This window comes from Clytia hemisphaerica, unplaced genomic scaffold (assembly GCF_902728285.1).
Source record: "Clytia hemisphaerica strain Z4C2 unplaced genomic scaffold, Clytia hemisphaerica genome assembly, whole genome shotgun sequence".
In the NCBI taxonomy this organism is placed as follows: Eukaryota; Metazoa; Cnidaria; class Hydrozoa; order Leptothecata; family Clytiidae; genus Clytia; species Clytia hemisphaerica.
The window spans coordinates 3,693,759-3,712,329 of NW_027103286.1; the positions used below are offsets into that span (position 1 = coordinate 3,693,759).

General features: G+C 36.0%; 3 protein-coding genes across 3 annotated transcripts in view; 1 reads left to right on the forward strand and 2 right to left on the reverse strand.

Annotated features, from left to right (window-relative positions):
• LOC136807823 (exportin-7-like) overlaps positions 1-18,571 on the reverse strand; it is a 61,597-nt gene that overhangs the window by 30,473 nt on the left and 12,553 nt on the right. The window contains exons 2-14 of the mRNA XM_067064448.1: positions 13,258-13,404; positions 12,787-12,880; positions 12,412-12,482; positions 11,640-11,804; positions 11,335-11,370; positions 6,430-6,498; positions 6,202-6,240; positions 5,618-5,744; positions 5,092-5,165; positions 4,660-4,779; positions 4,247-4,393; positions 3,761-3,880; positions 3,189-3,241 (exon numbers count right to left, since the gene is read on the reverse strand). Coding sequence (XP_066920549.1) covers positions 3,189-3,241; positions 3,761-3,880; positions 4,247-4,393; positions 4,660-4,779; positions 5,092-5,165; positions 5,618-5,744; positions 6,202-6,240; positions 6,430-6,498; positions 11,335-11,370; positions 11,640-11,804; positions 12,412-12,482; positions 12,787-12,880; positions 13,258-13,404 — 1,262 coding nt within the window. The remainder of the gene's footprint in view (positions 1-3,188; positions 3,242-3,760; positions 3,881-4,246; positions 4,394-4,659; positions 4,780-5,091; positions 5,166-5,617; positions 5,745-6,201; positions 6,241-6,429; positions 6,499-11,334; positions 11,371-11,639; positions 11,805-12,411; positions 12,483-12,786; positions 12,881-13,257; positions 13,405-18,571) is intronic.
• Positions 75-2,611, forward strand: LOC136807833 (L-gulono-1,4-lactone dehydrogenase-like). Its single transcript, XM_067064457.1, has 3 exons — positions 75-409; positions 780-999; positions 1,204-2,611. Exons 1-3 carry the CDS (start codon positions 166-168, stop codon positions 2,507-2,509), a joined length of 1,770 nt encoding a protein of 589 aa, XP_066920558.1. The 5' UTR covers positions 75-165; the 3' UTR covers positions 2,510-2,611.
• On the reverse strand, positions 8,722-10,329 carry LOC136807853 (ficolin-1-like). The gene is made up of 2 exons (XM_067064475.1): positions 9,783-10,329; positions 8,722-9,393 (listed from the first exon to the last, which is right to left on the reverse strand). The coding sequence occupies exons 1-2, from the start codon at positions 10,267-10,269 to the stop codon at positions 8,804-8,806; spliced, it is 1,077 nt and encodes a 358-aa protein (XP_066920576.1). The 5' UTR covers positions 10,270-10,329; the 3' UTR covers positions 8,722-8,803.

The window sequence follows — 18,571 nt, forward strand, 5'->3', positions numbered from 1 at the left end:
TGCGGTATCTAATTTCCATTTAGACAGCTTTAATTGTTGGCGATTGTTCTAAACTTGAATTTGTTAAATTGGTCTACAAGACAAACTAAAAAAATATAAAAGGGAGGAGAATTTATCCAGTTGTTTATCAAATCAATTTGTATTGAATTGAGAAAGGTGGAAAAGATGGAGACATCAGTGCTCTCAACATTGGAAAATATTGAAGAGTTTGCAAGTGAGGATACACTCAAGCAAGTTGACGACGCAGTAAAACGTGTCATCGAGAACTACCGCAATTATCAAGGTCAAGAGAAGAACCTCCAAGATGACAAAGATGTTTTATATCTAGCGTCTCATCCAAGGGAATCGCTCATGAGCTTCTACAAGATTTTGAAGATAGCTGAAAAGGCAGATTCTGAGCATGATGACGGTAAGTTACCTGATTTTTTCACTATCATTTATAATAAGGCTACACATTCATCTGGTTCAATCTCTCGAAAAGAAATCTCGTTACCTTCCTTAATGGCCAACTAGGGTGTACAAAAAGATATATAACAAGGATTTTTTGGGGACTGAAATTCCAAAGTTCCCAATATTCTCAACAATCGTCTTTTTCTCTCCATGTTTATGTCAAAAAGATAACTTAGATGATGAACTAGATTTTGTCCATTCATGTTTTAGATACCCTGACAAGCGGCACAGTTTCACGTTTCTTTAATTATCCCAACCTGGGCTCCTAAACTAATCCTAATCTAACAGTGCCTATGACGAATGACTTGTTCATCGTTTTTCCATCATAGAGAGCCAGCCAGATTTGGTGCCAAAACAACCCTTCAACAATGTGAATCTATTCCATCGTATGCCAGCTGGCTTCGTTCGCAAGACACCAAAAAATAAGGATGATTTAATCAACATCATCCAAGAAGCTGCGGATCAAAAGAAAAACATTAAAGCAGTCGGTTCGTGTTACGCTTTCTCAAATATCTCGTTCACTGACGGAGTCATCATTGAAATGAATAAGTATGATTGGTTCCATTTTTACATTAATATAGTTATCAGATTCATTTAAAGTAAAAAGCTACACTAGCTTAACTTAGCTTTATGATAATCTCAATTTCTCACTTTCGATTTCGATTTCGATTTGTATTTCGAACCTTCAGGGGCCTGAAAGTTAGGTTGACGTAGGTTGAGGAAGAGACTCTACTGTAAATGTTTTCCATTTAGATACTTGCATAACATTCTTGAAATCGACCAAACTGTCTTAAGAAAGTCAACAAATGTGGACGAACTTTGCCAAATGGAAGCTGGCACATTGATAGAGTCAATCTTGGAACATCTGTGGCCCGAGAAAGAGAGAGACAAGGTGCAAGGCTATCGAACCATGATGAATCAAACTGGATATAATGGTCTTTCGATAGCTGGGACGACGGGAACGGGAGCTCACGGGTCTGGTATTGATAAACCACCGATACCAGACTGCATCGAATCCATGCACCTTATCACTTTGGATGAGAACTTCAAAGTAAAACAGTACAGGATCGAGCCGAGCAATGGAATCACGAGCCCCAAAAAATTTAAAGCTAAATATCCTGATGTCAAGCTGATCCAAGATGATATCCAATTCTACGCGACGACAGTTCATGTTGGTGCGTTAGGAGTCGTTTATTCGTACATCATCAAAGTTCAACCTGCCTTCTACCTTGAAGAAGATCGCAAGATCTTTAACTGGGACAACGTCAAAGCAATGATCCCAGACTTGGTGAAAAGAAACCTCAAGAAGCCGACAGACCCTGACTATATACATAGTTTCGAAGTTTGGATATCACCCTACCCTCCCCTATATGGAAACATGATATGGGCGGTGATCAGTACTTACAAGCTAGCGCCACCTAAGCGGAAGAATAAACGCCCGTTTTCGTTTTCAACATCGAATATTGAAAACGAGTTGATCAGAAAGCTGACGGTATGGTGTAGCAGGAATCTCCAAGAGCTACTACCGTTAGTTATGTTCATTGCACTGTGGACAACAGTGGAGAGAGAACCAGTGACCATGCCCTCTACTGAAGCCTTAAGCTTTGGATCCCCCAACGGTGTCAAAGTGTTGACTAGCGAGAACGGTATCGACGCCAGCAACCCTGAAACTCCGATTAAAGCTGTTGACGCCATGATTGCTGAATATCAAAATTCCCTACAAGAAGATAACAGATTCTTCACGACCGCACCTTTTTCAATGAGGTTCACAGCACCTTCGAAATCCTTCCTTGCCATGCAGTACAAGCGTCCCTCCTGTATGGTGGAGACCCCGATCCTCTTGGGTACCTTCGGACAACATTCCACCTTAAGCCGCACACGGAATTTGGTGCAGTCTGATTACAAGAGTCGTCCACACTGGGGTCAAATCAACAACATGACAGGGAAGAAGCTTAAAGAACTTTATCCCGATTCATACAAGAAATTTCTTACAGTGTATAAGAAATTTAATGTCTCCCAACTATTTTCCAATTATTTTACCAAAGACTTTGACGAGTAAACAAGAACGTAGAAAGTTGTTAACACATATAAAATTTACTATCATTATATTAATTAGAGAAGTAAGTCTAAGATTTTGAGGGATAAAGTTTTAAGCTTGGTTCTTCAACAACATCAATTATCTGTGAATGACAAAGTGCTCTATACCAAGGTAGAGCTGAATTAATTTAAAATGTATATTTCTTCAAAAAATCAAAACAACATTACAGCTTGTTTCACGCCTTATAGACGATCATCAGATGTGTGATGAATAAAAAATTTTGAACAAATTTCTGCTCTAAAAACATATAAAAGGATGATTAATTGAAAGGTTGTAAAAGCTTGGTTCTTTGAAATCGAATTCTCAATGTAGGGATCGATTAATGACGCAACATTCGACATACGCAAAGAATTTCTCGATTTACTAAACTAATTCTAGATACCAGAGATCCATTCATCACGAAAACGTTGCCTTTCTTGATCCTCCTGACGTAAACTTTTGCACTTTTAAAAAATATTTGGTAATTTTTACGTAAACTTTTGCACTTTCATGAAAAATATTTGGTAATTTTTACACAAACCTACAGTACAATATTGATTATTTGGAATTGATTTATAGCAATATAGTCACTCTATTTTTTTGGTATTTTTGTATAATAATTCATTGAGGGGGAAAGATAATTGATTTAAGAGCTACTTACTGTACTATAGCTTTGACGGATTCCAAACGTGACGTCACGTACGCTTCGGTTATCTATAAAAGAAAATGTATGCACAATAAATAAGGTAAAAAGTATTGGGCTTTTCCAGAAAAACATTTTACCCCCACTGTTGAGGATATTGATTTTTCGAAGTATCGAACCCCCTGGATATCCAATATCCTCTCTTAAAAATAATGCTCAACCCCATGACATCCTCTCTTATAAAGATGCTTACCCCTGGATATAGTATTTTTTACTTGAAAAGACACTTTACCCCCTGGATATCCACTCCCTTGTAGATATTTAACCCCCTGGGTATCCACTTTTGAACAAAAATCGTTAACCCCTGGATATCCAATATCCTCAACTGGAAAAGCCCATTGGGCGTCAGGTAACTTCAAAATTGGGACCCAGTAAGCCACTCAAGAGCTCAAAATAAAGCTTGAGTCGAGGAAATTCAAATTCATTTTTCTAAACGCATTTTGTTACTTAGGTTAGCATAATAGCAATAACAAAGATTTGTGACTCAAACCCAATCTTCTTTGACGAAGCTTTTAAAAAAGGATACATACTTGTGGGGTGAACTGTTCCAATAAATGGGCATCATTTTCTTTGACAAAGGGACACGACGCAACCATTTTCTGCCACATGTTTAATAAATAGTAAAGACTGTTCGGCGCGAAATTCAAAACCTGCAAATAAAAATAACATGTCAAAAGTTTTTCAAATAATATTATACAGAATATGAAATATGCCCGGGCAATTTCGAACAAAGCCCTGATCAAAGTTTGACGGGTCAATTTTGACGGGTCAATTTTGACGGCCGACACGATATGAAAAGAGTTCTAGCAAAATGCGGTCACCAACTTGTAAGCATATAGTTCATAGTAGTTCATAGTAGTCTTTATGATTGAACCACACAAAAGAAATTAAAACCCTTAAAATATGCAGCTTTAAAAGATCCCAAATGCTTGCAAGTACCACAAATTTTGTCGGGGTAACTTTCCAGAGTTTCAATTTACTTGATGGTTGAATAGAATCTAGCAAAACAAGCTTACACTTAGACTGGTGACGGTAAATTTGGTGATCATCTGTATGCTTTCTTTATATTCACTCGTCTTTAGAATCTCGCCCAGTTGATGGTTAGCTTTGATTCGTGAAAGCAGACGACAAAATTCGTGATAGTTGTCTGTGTTTTCAAGTCTCTGTAGGTGGATAAAGAATTAACAAGAAGTGAAGGCGCCATTTCTTCCAAAATGAACTTGAGTGCTACTTCTTCAAAAACGGACAGCGACATGCTAATGAAAGGCCCGATGCTGGGTCAAAAATGCTGACTGCAAAAATAATCGACAATAAAAAACCTAAAATCTTTTCAGAAATATTACAGGGGAATAACGTTCTCTTGAGAAGGTTCTTTGAAAAAAAGAGATTGGGACACATCAGTTGATATTTAAGACTTAAATTCTCTTACTTGCGGTGCATCGAGGAATTTTTTGACACCGTTCATCAGTTCTTGCAGATATTTTGGTCGCTCTGAACTGTCGAATAAAGAGCGTCTGATTGATGCCCATTGAACGAAACATCCGATAGCCTACGGAAAATATGACGTGATGATTATTATGAAGTGAATGAAATCCAAATAGATAAAAAGTAAAACGGAAAACTCCCAGGTACTAAGCTCTGAGGGCGGAGCAGAGTTCTCGACAACATTGTTAAGCGTTAGAAGTTGGAAACTTGCAAAAAATATTACGAGAGAAACCCTTCTGAGGCCAATATTGAACTAAACGGGGTGATCTTTAATTAATTGACACATTTAATAATGACAAAGTCAAAATTGTTTAAATTTTAGAAAAAATTGTAGATTTTTTATACAAGGTCAAATTGGTAATTGAAATTTACTCACCAAAGGAGAGATTTCGATCGGAACCACGAGATATAAGTCAATAAATAAATGTAGGTTTGTGAAGTCCAAGAAAGCTGTAAAAAGGAAGAAGTTATACTTTCAAAATGACGAATTGTAAAATATGCCAGGGAAGGAAAGCGAGGATCTTGCAATCAATGAGCAAGAAATCAAATGAAAAACTTCGGAACTTAAAACTAAAACGGATAGATCAGCTTGCATTCCAGGAGAAAAGATATTATCAAAAGTAGAACATTATTTTAAAGATAATTTCAAGGTTATTGGTTCAAGCCTTAAATGATTTATATAAAGATTTGAAAATTTTGTTGGAAATTTCTAGCATCTAATGGTATTTTTGTCTCATTGTCAATTCACAATCTTTCTATCAAAAGCTAACAGCCCTCCAAGAAGGTTCGGATCGCCTTTCTTAGCGACTCAACGTCGATTCTGACCTTTTTTATCTAACCAGATATTGTATATCTCCATTTTCCCGTTTATGCAAACATTGTAACGATTCCCATTTACTCACTTTCTTTCCACTGTGTAGGAACATGTATGGTTCCGAAATCGTCCGCCGATTCCTCGAACGACGTGCCGATAAAATCATAATTCAAGCAATGTTTTAGTAACGTCAATAGTCCACCAAGCATGTTTGTCTAGAGATGAATGAAAGAAATTTATTAAGGCCAGTCTCCACTTTCACGCGACATGAGCGAAAACTTTTTGACGTTTTTGTAAGGTCATTGGTCGGTTGAAAAATGAAGCAATTCCATTGGTCGAAATTGACGTAACGGATGAAAAAAGTAGAACTTCCTTCAACTTCCGGTGACGGGGGCCATGAAGAAGAAACAACCCCGAACTGATAAAACTTCGGTTTATAGGTTTTGTCTTACAGGTAGTGGACTTAGCTGTGCTTTATTTTATTAAAGCGAGCAGCTCCGAGGAATGTTTTTTTTTAATTTAATAAAGTTTAACGAGGTTTTACTGGTTTAAGGTTAAACCTTGATACACCATCACTTCTCAACGGGACTCAACGGGAGATATTTGTACGCAATAAAATTATTCACGTGTAGAAATAGCCAAAAGGTTAACGGCTTAATCATGGATCAATACCTGTTGTTGGTTTTGTAAGTCCATCTTCTCTGAAGTCATCTAAAAGCAAAAGAAATCAAATTGTCAATCATGAACAAAATTCTTTTCAACGCACAGATTTAAGCCAGTTTCAGTGCGGCATCAAATTCTTGACTACTTAAAGTTTAAGTAATATCTAGAAATACAGACGGTTGGATACAAGAAGCACAATTAAGAGTTTCCGTGCAAAGAAAATGCGAATATTCTTACTTGTTTTAAAAGGTTTAGTGCAGTTGTGTATATGCCATATAAATAGGAGTCGCGAAAAAGTCCGGAGATCTAAAAGATAGACAGAAAGGATTTACATGCTTTTAAAACAAATAAATATAGTAGATATAGAGAGACCCTAGATCTAGCTCCATATTTCTTTTCCTCAAATAAACGGAAATTTACTTGATAGGCAGTGCGCAACGCACTGGGCTTTAACTTCAGTGACCTCAAATTATTTAAAGGCCCAATTATGGTCCAATGGCAAAACAAAGAAAGTAGTGCCCAGGCCCCAAAAATCAAAATTATGAAAAAATGAAAAAACACCCCTAGATAATCACCCGAAGAAATTTCAGCCAAATCCGAATATTTTCGAAGTCTCCAGCCTAACCCAAAGTTCTAGCCTCGTTGTTTTGGCAAAAAACTAGTGCCCAGGCCTGAAAAATTTTCGAATAATGAAAGAAAAACACTCCCAGATATTCACCCAAGGAACAAGTGTGTCAAATTTTAGCCAAAATGCGACCATTTTGAAGTATCCAGGCTAAAGCTTTTGTGACAGACAGACAGACAGATTCTAGCTGTGGTAGTTGAGAATTTTGATCTTCCTTTGTTCTAGTATGTAATAACTTGGGGGGGGGAGTCCTTGAAATTTCGACCAGTGGTAGATATGAAAGATTTTGAATTGTTGAATTGTGTGGTTGGTATTTTATAGAACAGAATGTAAACTGTTTACAGTCACGCGTTGGCTCGTACGATTTGACTGAAGGCTGATTTATCAAATAAGAGAATTAATTTGTAACAGAAAAATAAGTCCCCTGCTTTATACTATATAAAGTAGTATAAAATACTACTTTGCAGACCGGTCAGTAAAATGACCCCCTGTCGGAACACGGGTACTGCTTGAGCTTTTTACTGGAGATCAATATTGATCATCTTAGTCCGTGTGTATAATCAAGGAACTTGGTATAATTTAAGGTTAGTCACATGCATGGTTAGTATTTTTAACAGACTGGTCCATGGTCCGTGCTAAATTTAGATCGCCATGGTCCGGTGCGTTTCTATACCCAAAATGTTCACTTTCCATAACCGCTGATACGATTTTACTGTATTTAGTTTGTACAAAATTCTAAGTCAATATCATTCTCCATTCCTAGGATGCAGTAACCTAGGGCTGATGATTGGGCTTTCCCAGAAAAAATTTTTACCCCCCACTGTTGAGAATATTGATTGTTCGAAGTATCGAACCCCTGGATATCCTACTTTATTAATAAAGAGCCCCTGGATATCCACTCTTAAAAATATGCTCAAACCCCCGGATATCGTATTTTTTTACCTGAAAAGACACTTTACCCCCTGGATATCCGCTCCCTTGTAGATATTTAACCCCCTGGATATCCACTTTTGAACAAAAATTGTTAACCCCCTGGATAAAAGATATCCTCAACAGGGGGTCACGGACTATTTCTGGAAAAGCCCATTTAGGGAAAAAGGGCAATTTCGGTCAGTTATGTAAAATGCACGCTACCAGCAGGCGTCAAGAGATTATATCACGTGGAGTTGTTTCAAAAAGTTTAAAATGTAAAAAATGTAAGTGAAAAAAAATTGTTGGGGATCCTATTTTCGGCATTTTTAGAAAATGATGACGTCATCAGGTTGAAATCGTCAAGATGCACGAAGGTTTAAGAGATTTTAAAGTTAGCGTTGAATACAAAGTACGTGGTCTTCCTTATATAATCATTTATATTTACATCAATAGTTTACAAGATTTATACAGAAAACCTTATTTACATCTTCTTTAATATAATCCTCATGAATAAAAAAAAGTATTCGTAAAAGAGCTATTCTCTTTGAAGTTATCCGAGATTGCAAGCACCATTTGTTCACTTCAATATATTCATTCAATATACAACTGAGAAAAATAAGTGGAAAACAAGATTTCCCGTGTAAAAATACCAATAAGTATGAAGAATACTTAATTTTCGATCCTATTGCTGAGCGTTAAACAAAAGTTCAAGATATTGGCCGTTTTTTAAGGCCGTTCAATCAAGGTTTTTTAGCTACCCTGATAAGACATATTACTTACATATTTATTATACGTGATCAATTATACATTCTATACCCAGAGAATAAAACTATCATTAGATTTTCCTTTTTTTTTTAAACTGCTTTGTACGGTGAAAGGACTTAAAGAACCTTTTAGGCCCCACCTACAATTCGATTCATCTCTGGTCCCTGTACAACAAGGCTACTGATAAATAGATTCAAGGCACTATAAATACACAAAAAAAAAACAAGTAACAAGAAACATTGAGAATCATGCTGTCGATGATTTATGATAAAAGAATATCTTTGTTCAAAGATACTGATGTAACGTCTGTCAATCATTTCGTCTGACCAACATTCGGGTTTTGATGAATGGATGTTGAACTCTACTGCCACCGCTAAAAGGAGCAATAAAAGTGACTTTATCCCAAACGATCCCTCCATCGCTGCCTTGAAGTCCATATATTCCATTCAAATGGATCTTGTAACAGTTGGCAAACCACCAACCTGAGCCTTTGTGTTCTTCTGAACAATGTCTGCTCCCTGAAGAGTCATTATCCATGTCCAACGTGCTGAAATATTGACCGTTCTGGTGGTCGAATCCTTTATTCTCGCCTGGTGGCACCGCCCCGCCACCTGGTATTTGTGGGTCGAAGACAGAGCCAACGTGAAGCTGATACTTATTAGATTCATCATCAATGTTAAAGTCTTTGTACGCTGTGTAAACTTTTGTTCCGTCATGCTTTGTAAGATCGAACAGAATCTCACTGCTTTCGCCATAATGGGTTGTGAGATTGTGTATGCGATCATTACCAAACCAGAAGTTTGTGGAGAAATCACCAAAGCCAAGTTTGTAAGAATTCCATGTATGATTGAAAGGGATGGAACCATCCACACGTTGCTGAATCACTGTCCAACCGCCACCTGGTGGAAGAGAAACTGTCATTTATCAATGCGAAGAAGGGTTACAATAATAGCAATGTATTGAAAGCTTTAATTTTAATCTTTTAGCGGCAAGGTAGAACCACGGCATGTTGAGAACGAATTAAAGAGTGTAAGTATCACTAAAAGAGACAGTTCACATACTTCTAAGAATCGTTAAAAAGTCAAAACGTTACAATGTAGCGAGCTTTGGTTTCTTGGATGATTAAAAAAAACACCGACAAAACTGAAGTATGAAAAGCGCCCTTATTATATAATAAGCATGCTTTGTATAGATAAAGAGCGTCATAGCTCATAAAACAGATAAGTTGATGAAAAAATATATACTCTAGTCACCCTTATTATAAAGAAACGAAGATACTTTTACATACTTGCCGTTTCCATGTCGCAGAGGATTGGAACGTATTGTTGGTTATCACTTGAAACCATGTAAACACCACTTATTCTGTGGCCTTGATCCATGACATCTTTACAATCGTTGGCATTTTCGACTGTTTTTACGGAAACCGAAGCAACAGGTGCGGTTAACTTGTCGAAATACTTGATGCCAGCTTCCCTGACGAACTTAGTGCTTGGTGTAAGGCGATTGACATCTTTGAATTTACATGTGTTGCTTGTGGTATAAAAGGCTGCTGAACGACATCGAGTTAAAAGATGACATTTTGACCTACATTGAGGTTCACCAGATACTGGCACAATTTCTTCCCAAGGGGAAAAATCAGTGTTAATTATTTCACCTTCGATTCTTGAATTTACAAAAAAAGAGTCACCGGGTGCCACTAACGAAAGGTCGATTAAAAAACAAACACCAAAAGTACACGACAAAATGAGAATAGTACGAATCTGCCTGTCAACCATCTTACATGAGAGAAAAACATGATAAAAATCGAATGAAAAAAATTCAATATTATAGCAGCTCAAATTTTATTTCAAAAACAATTCCCGGTGTCTTATGTGAGCACCATGGTGATTCAAATTCCTACCCCGTCACTATTCTTATAAATATAGTAAATTTCGCAAATTTTTATACACTTTCTTTTTACTTTCAGTCAAATTTAATAAATCTAAAGCCAAATATAATTTTCATGACATCTTTCAGTTTATAAATTTATATCTCATTAATGATTAAAAGTATATTAAAATCAAACCTTAAACTGAAAGTCATATTCAAGATCGCTTACTATTGCGTACAGTATATTCATTCTTTCAAGCATGCTCCCCTATTTTGTGACTAAAGAATATTTTTCATGCATGATTATTCTTTTCCCCTAGATAAATGTTTGAAAATTTGTTTTAATTGGTTTGCCATTTTTCTTCAGAAAGGGAAGGCACATCACATGCTGCCTTGTAAGTAAACATCTCTCTTGTGGTGAAGATGAATATGAAAATGAAAAATTCGTTTGTTATTTTTCTAATAGCAAGGGGTCTTCCTTAGATAGAACCCGTGATGATATCGCAATATTTTGGATTGACCCGAAGGCATTCAGTCAACTTCGTCAAACTTCTTGAACTTACTCTCGAATGATTTGCTACTATTAATACTTCCCAACCCTGTCATAAAATACTTTCTATAATTTGAATCTGTCTCTCTCCAATCCGAACAATTTTGTACCCCATTTGATTTCGAACTAAAGAGCTTTCGTTGTGGCAGAAATATCTTTTTGCATGTTTTCTTGGGTCAAAGAGTACCTAGAGTATATCTGTTTTGGAGTCCCTTTCAATTTTTGGACGTTACTCTAAAATTTCTAAACTGCTGTTGTAGCGAAAGAGGGGTTGACGCCAAAACGACTTCAAATGACTTCAAAAGTTACGTAGAAACCCGGTACAGCTTTCACTTCGGATCGGGCTCCATTCATCGCATATGCAGTATAAACTACAGGAAAAAAAACGTGAGAGATAAAAAAGAAATTTAGTTTAACAAACCTTCCGATTTTTCGCCATTGAGAGATTGTCTTCGCTCTGTGGAAAAAAAAAATATTGGTAAGAAATTTACACGAAACGTATCTGTCAAATCTTTACAAACGTTTTGAATGTCGCCCCAAAATCGAACCTCTTAAGATGTAAAAAGCTAGGTGTACAAAATTTCACTTTATCAATTGAAATCAGTCATAAATTACACATACATCATTATAGCCTTTTTTTACCTTTATTTATAAGCCTATTTACAATTGCAAAACATCGAAATATAAAGATTAACGTAATCGAAAGAATGGTGTAGAATCTCAAACCTGGTTCATGGTGGACACCAATTCTGATAAAAGTTTCAATCCAATGATACAATGATCGATAGAACCTCCTTGTAAGAACTGTTTGATATCATTGGCAATGGTTCGGAACACAAAGTTGTCATCCTTTGATTCAAACCATCCATACTTGGTAAGTTTCACTAAAAGCTGTAGATAAGGAAATGCTAGGTTAGTTCTTCATTAAAAAAGAAAAATAATTGACTGGTGAATTGTTTTGTATAATATAATTAAAAACAATATCAAGCGCAATGCTGCAAATAGGGAAATTTCAGTTAGCCGGTAATTTTTCGAGTGTAACGAGCAGGGGGTCTGGCGGAAACATCTTTGTAGTTTGACTTTGTAGTACAGATTGACTTATTGGATTATTAGATTGGCTAAACACCTATTTTAATTTAAAAACTGTTTCTCTTTTAATTTCCAATTTTAGAAGCGCTACTAAGTATTTAACTAAGCCCTGCTAAGCCTCTAATCTTCAAATTTTAACCGGACAAAATGAAAAACTGTGCTTCATAATGGCTGGTAGAAACTACAAAATGACCGGTAATTACCGGTCACCGGCTGTTATTTGCAGCACTGAAGCGACAGATACCTATCAGGTAGAAATCTGGAGTAATTAGAAAAGTAACTAAATGATATAAATAACAAAATTAATCTTTGGTTACAGTGATGAAAGAGAATCTAGAACTTGATTTAAGGGGTACAATGACCTTTTACAATCTGCTACAAGAATGGGATTCTAGAAAATCATGCTTACTTGTGATAGTGCTTGTATAACAAAGGGTGCAAGTTTCGAGCGTGTAGCAAAATAGTTGAGAAGGTAGTTTTCTGAAAAGAAAATGGGAATTGGGTTGCTAAGATTGTTTCTTGTTTCTAAAGGAAATTTAGACTAAGTAGTTAGAAAACTTTTTCGAATGATTTCAATTTGTCTTTTATCTGACATTTGAAAAGGTCTTTTTTTTCTATCTAACACACAATCTATAAGGTCAACAAGGTAACAAGAGTTAGAAGTGTGCCTCTCGCCTTTAATAATATAAACCTATAAATATAAACTTTAAGGTAATAACAGATGGTGATTTTGTGCATAGAATTTCGAACAGGTCATACACATACTGCTTGAAAAAGCTCTTACTGATGTCGATTCGTTGATCAAGAGCTAAGGAGTTGGAGCCTCTGGAAACAAGTTTGGTCAATGTGGTTGCTGCCAGAAGTATCGAGTAGGAAGACTAAAAATGAGAAAGAGAGGTTCATCATTATAACTCTCAGTTGATCGAGAGCGACTGTACCATCGTGTAAGGAAAAATGGTGAAATGATAATTTTCATTCTATTATCTTTGAAAACTCTTTTGAATATACTCACCTTAAAACAAGGGGGGGGTCGGTGAAGACTTGAAATTGCAAGGGCAATCTTCTTAAGCAATAAGTTTGAATAGCTCCCTCAAATATATACATTCTACATACCAAAATATGGTTTAACTCAAAAGTGTAGCGCATTCATAATAAATTTAGTGAGGAATTTTGTCCTGTTGGGAAAGAGAACTCCAACTTTATCGTAGGAATTAAAAGAAAAAATGACCTTCAAACAAAGGAGTAAACAACTTACTGTGGCTCTCTCTAGAAGAACTTGACATTTTTGTAAACAGTCTGGTGAATTTGAGAAGACAACTAAAGACTTCTCAGCTTCTGTTCGGATGGCAGGATCTGTTGCTTCATATAGGCGTTCACAGAACAGTTCTAATTCAACAATCTCCTGAAAGTAAAGGGCAATAAAATTTGTTGTTTAACAATCAATCAGATTTACACTAAGTGTCTTCAAAGTATTTTTGAGCAAAGCTTCCACGATATTGGTCAAAAGAAAAATTAAATAATTCCATTGGCGCGATCTGACGTAGCAATTGAAAAAAGTTGAAATGTATTAACAACTTTTTCGAGCGCACACTATATTTTTATGACGTAATCTTTTTTCCAAGCAAAAAGGATTGACGACAAAAGATGCGATCGTAGCGCGTACAAGTGGAGACCGGCCTTTAAGGAAAAAAAAACAAAAAGAATTAGTCTTAACATTCTTTTAAAAACAAACGATGAATCAGTATATCTCAAAAAGTGCTAACTTTAAATAGCTCACCAAAACCCTTTAGAAAATAATTTGTGCGAGCTTCAACTGACTCAAGTCTTTTTTATTTACCTGCAGAAGAGGCTTTTTTTAAATAACTGCACCATTGAGGCAAACAATGCTTTTCGTGATTTATTTAGGAAACCACACTTCAATGCATAGTGTGGAAAGGGGTCTGATCCCCCCTTCTTGGCATCCCCCAACATTTAAAAATGCCTATCCCCCAAGGGTTTCGGGCTGAAAATTTTATGGTAAAAAGGGAAGGGAAACAGTAAGGAAAAATTAGGTCTGGCAAATATAATACCACTTTTTAGTGAAAATAAAGAACTTCCTTTCATGCAGACCAAATTTCATAACAGTGCTGGAAAATAATCTACAATATATCTAAACCCCCTTCTTAAACGATCCCCCTCCTTGTTACCCCCCCCCCCCTTTTTAGTGAAAATTTCTGACCCCCCTTCTTCACTTTTTTGGAAGGTGTCATCCCCCCCTTAAGAAAAGGGGGGGGTCCGAACTATGCAATGCATGCAAAATAATTTCGAAAGTCTGCCTCAAAAGTATGTGGAAACTTCAGTTTTTGAACTTTTCTCAGCACCCATTCATTCTATGCTAGAAAGTTATACTCTGTTGGAAAGATAATTTTAAGGAGAATAATCTAAAGGATTAAAGGTTTTTGAAAAATTGAAAGTGAATAAGAAAGATGAAGTTGACAAAATAGAATATTCCTTCTACTGTTCAAAGAAACATGGCATCAGGCCATTTAGAAAATTTAAAACTTGCCGATTCCAAATTTGTGTTTAGATTTTGCGTATCTTTCTTGGGAAAAAAGATAAAGCCCTTTGAAGTAGGCCTAAAATGGCCAAAAATGACCAAAAACAGCAAAAATGACCAACTTCACAGTGCTGTAACTTTTTATCCAGGAAAAATATGTATAGGAAAAATCCGAACACAAATTTTTTCATCTAATTTTCTCCTTATTTTCAATTCTCAAAAATGATTTATCATTTAGATTATTTCCCTTGGAAATATCTTTCCAATGGTGTATATAACCTTTTAACATAGCATGAGTGTGTGCTGAGAAAAGGTAAACAAGCAACATGCTGAATAGACCTACCTGAAGATTGATGTAATAAGACAAATGAAAAATGACAACAATAGTATGAAAATGCAGAATAATACAATAACAACTCGAGAAATAAAAAAATCCAGCGATTCTTGGCTGTTTTTGGCGATTTTTAGAAAGTTCCTGCACCAAAATCAGTTGCATTGAAAATTGAACTATGCTTAATCGTGGACATTCTTATAAATAATGTTTTTGTTTGAAGAAAAAAACAAAGACATAAAACGAAAAAATCCAATGAAAATCTGCAAAAACGGCAATATCCGGAAAAAAATGTTTTTCGAAAATCGGGCTCCGTCACATTTTGGGCATTGCCATTTTGCATCATTGTGCCAAAAATCATAAAAAACTAATGAGCCAATCCTGAGAAAAGCTGTTAACGAACGAACGAACGAACGAACGAACGAACGAACGAACGAACGAACGAACGAACGAACGAACGAACGAACGAACGAACGAACGAACGAACGAACGAACGAACGAACGAACGAACGAACGAACGAACGAACGAACGAACGAACGAACGAACGAACGAACGAACGAACGAACGAACGAACGAACGAACGAACGAACGAACGAACGAACGAACGAACGGACATCGGTTAATTTATAGGACCTCCGAGGTAGGTCCAAAAAAACTAAAGTGTCCACATACGTTTGAAAAAGATTTTTAAAAGTACATAATTTTGCTGCTTTTCTAAAATCAAAAGATCACCTTAAGAGGATCCCTATTAGAAAAACGGAGTCTAACATTGACAAAATCATAATAAAGTTTTTTTTGACCTCAGATGCGACCAGCTAGCACTGTGGCTAAAAAACGAGGATATAGTGACAAACTAGTTCGTCGAAGATTCTGAAGGCCAGAGAACCGAAGCGAGATGATTTACTCTTCAGAGAGCAGAACAATAAAAAAGCTCGTGGACGTAAACTGGTTTTCAACTTAACTTATCATCCTGCCTTTGCCAACATTAAGAATGTCTTGCGAGACATTCATGTACTCCTCACAGTGGCGAATGAAGAACATCGCAAGGTGTTTTCTGACGTGCCTATCGTTGGCTTTAAAAGAGACAAAAGCCTCAAAGACCTTCTTGTTTGATCCAAACTCTCTAAACCTAAGAAGACAGGAGGTCAATCTGAAGCATGTCAGAAAAAATGCTGCTTGATATGTCCTTCTATCACTAAAACAAAATCTTTTAGGAGCTCAATAACATCGGAGGAGAACGAAATCAGGTGTCATTTGAACAGTGATTCTGAACATGTTGTTGTCTACCAGGTGACATGCAAATCATGTCAAAAACAATATGTAGGCAGCACCGTAAAATTTAGAAACAGGTTTAACAACTATAAATCTTGTTTCCGGAAATGCAGTTCAGGTGAAACAGCGCCTCAAATGTCATTTCACTCTCATTTTTGTCAGGAGGGTCATAATGGTATGGAGGACTGGGATTTTACTTGTTGTCTTCTTGTCAGGCGGGAATTTAAAAACCTTTGAGAAAAAACTGCTTTACTTTATCATATTTTATTACCCTATTTTATTACACCGTCATTTTAGGCCCTTTTTAACTTTTATTCACAGATGAACTTTTTAATTGTCAATAGACCTATATTTTTTTCCCTTGTGTATATAGAATTAGTATATAAACCTTGTCAAATAAATCCATTTTTATGTTGAAAAAGGCCAGTTGGCCGAAATATTCATTAAAAAGATGATGTGTTATCTCTGACTACGTACTAAAGTAATTTAGTGCAACTGAAGGTCTCCTAACCTGTTATCAATGATTTTAGTTTGATGGCTAGCTGCAATCATGGTCGAAATATATTGAGACTTTAGTGTATTTGATTTGAATTTTTCAAATGCTTTTTATATAGCTATGCCTTGATTAAGTTGCATTTTTATACCGGAATCCCTTTAAAAGCACGAGAAGTTGATCTACTAGGCTATTGTGTGGAGTCATTGCGTTTTCACCCCTAATTATAACTGAATTTGAAATGGTATCGCGTCTAGCAAGAGGTTATTGGACAGCGCCTGCTGCCAAACCACCTACTGCCCCAATATAATGAACAAATTTCGATTGTGTGTAATTTGCCACAAGGGTGACGTCATAATGATACCGCCAATTTCTTCTTCTTCATTTTCAAGGCAGGAAAGTTGGGGAAAAGTTGAAAATGGTACCAAGATATAGCTCATGAAAGCTGCCATCTATATTTACAAACTTTGAAAGCCCTAGTCTAGCAAGCTAGACGACTAATTTATACATAGTAGAAATAAAGCAAAAAGTAATGAATGGAACAATTTTAGTCGTCTAGAAACCTTTGTGCACTAACTCCAAACAAAAGAAAAGTGTCAATATTGCAATTATAATTGTTTCCTGCTCAAAATAGTTCTTGAGAAAAAAAACATGTGTGGATTTGTGTATTGAAAGTTTTTCATTTGAGTTGATTTCGTTTTGAGAGTTTTGTTGTTGCTTGATAAATTGTTTTCTCGCTACGCAAGTTTCTGCGTAGCTAGCCCCTGTATCTATAAGGCTTGAACACCGGATTCTTCCAGTCGTTTATACAAACTAAATCCCGTATTATTGTTATTAGTATTGGTATTATTAGTATTACACGCATTATAAACGACTCCAGTCTATGAAAGCCCCACAATCTCACTATTAATTGGAATTGAAGTTAATGGTAATGGTAAATTTCTTTGATTTTTGACTATTTTCATTTTTTTACAAAAAAATGAGCTCAAAATTGCAGAGTGTACTAGCCTGATCAGGTTATTCTGTCACTAAGAATATGTAATGTTTTTGGAGTGATTATGTAATAAGTTTTCTGAAGTTTTCGCTGCTAATTTTTTATGGGTCTATAGACTTTTTGCTAAATTTGATGTCATGTTGGATAATCCATTGGCCTTTTTTCTGCCGTGAATATGTTTTGGATTTTTTCAGCTTGTGAGTACTTGAATTGAGATATCAGCCCGAACATGAAAATAAGAGATTTTTTCTGTATGAAATTGTGAATTCAGATTTTTAACATCAATGTGAGAAGTAAATTATTATCTAGAACACAAAAAAAATTAATAAATAAACGATCTAAATCTTTAAAATTCTCTTGCTTGCATCGCTGGCATAGACTTGTCGACCATATTGACTCATTGTCTCTGCAATATTATAGGGACGTGTAAGTTTTCATTTTGACCTGTTTTAACAACTACTTTTGTGGTGTAAATACTGGATCCAACCCGAGCACTTTTAGTCCAAGCAAATGAGAAAATCTAAATTGTAAATGAGGAAATTTTCTCCCCCAGTACAATAGTACGTACGGACTAAGGGTGGGGGAGGTGGGTCTTCTCAAAAGCGTAGGCTTGCGTACAGGGGGAGGGGAGGGGTCAAAGGAAAATGTACGTACGCAGAGAAAATTTTGTTTTTTGTTGACTTTTACGCTTGTGTATAACAAGCAAGGGGGGTGAATGAAAAGTACATACTTACCAGAGGGGGTATAGCCATTTGCGTACGCTTGCTTACAGAGGGGAGGGGTACTTGATTTTTGACATTTTAGTGTGTACGTACTATGTGGACAGCCCCTAGCTTGTACAATAAAAGATTTTGATTTTTTGAAAAAAATATTTTGAGTTTTTGAAATATTATTGTTTTTCAAAAATCTTAAAAATTCTAAATTTCAAAAAAATTCTCTTGG

Coding starts and splice junctions, on each gene's coding strand:
- LOC136807833 (XM_067064457.1), top strand. CDS start 166: ATGGAGACATCAGTGCTCTCAACATTGGAAAATATTGAAGAGTTTGCA. Junction 410..779: donor AGATTCTGAGCATGATGACG/GTAAGTTACCTG, acceptor TTTCCATCATAG/AGAGCCAGCCAGATTTGGTG. Junction 1,000..1,203: donor GTCATCATTGAAATGAATAA/GTATGATTGGTT, acceptor TTTTCCATTTAG/ATACTTGCATAACATTCTTG.
- LOC136807853 (XM_067064475.1), bottom strand. CDS start 10,269: ATGGTTGACAGGCAGATTCGTACTATTCTCATTTTGTCGTGTACTTTT. Junction 9,394..9,782: donor CTGCGACATGGAAACGGCAA/GTATGTAAAAGT, acceptor CTCTTCCACCAG/GTGGCGGTTGGACAGTGATT.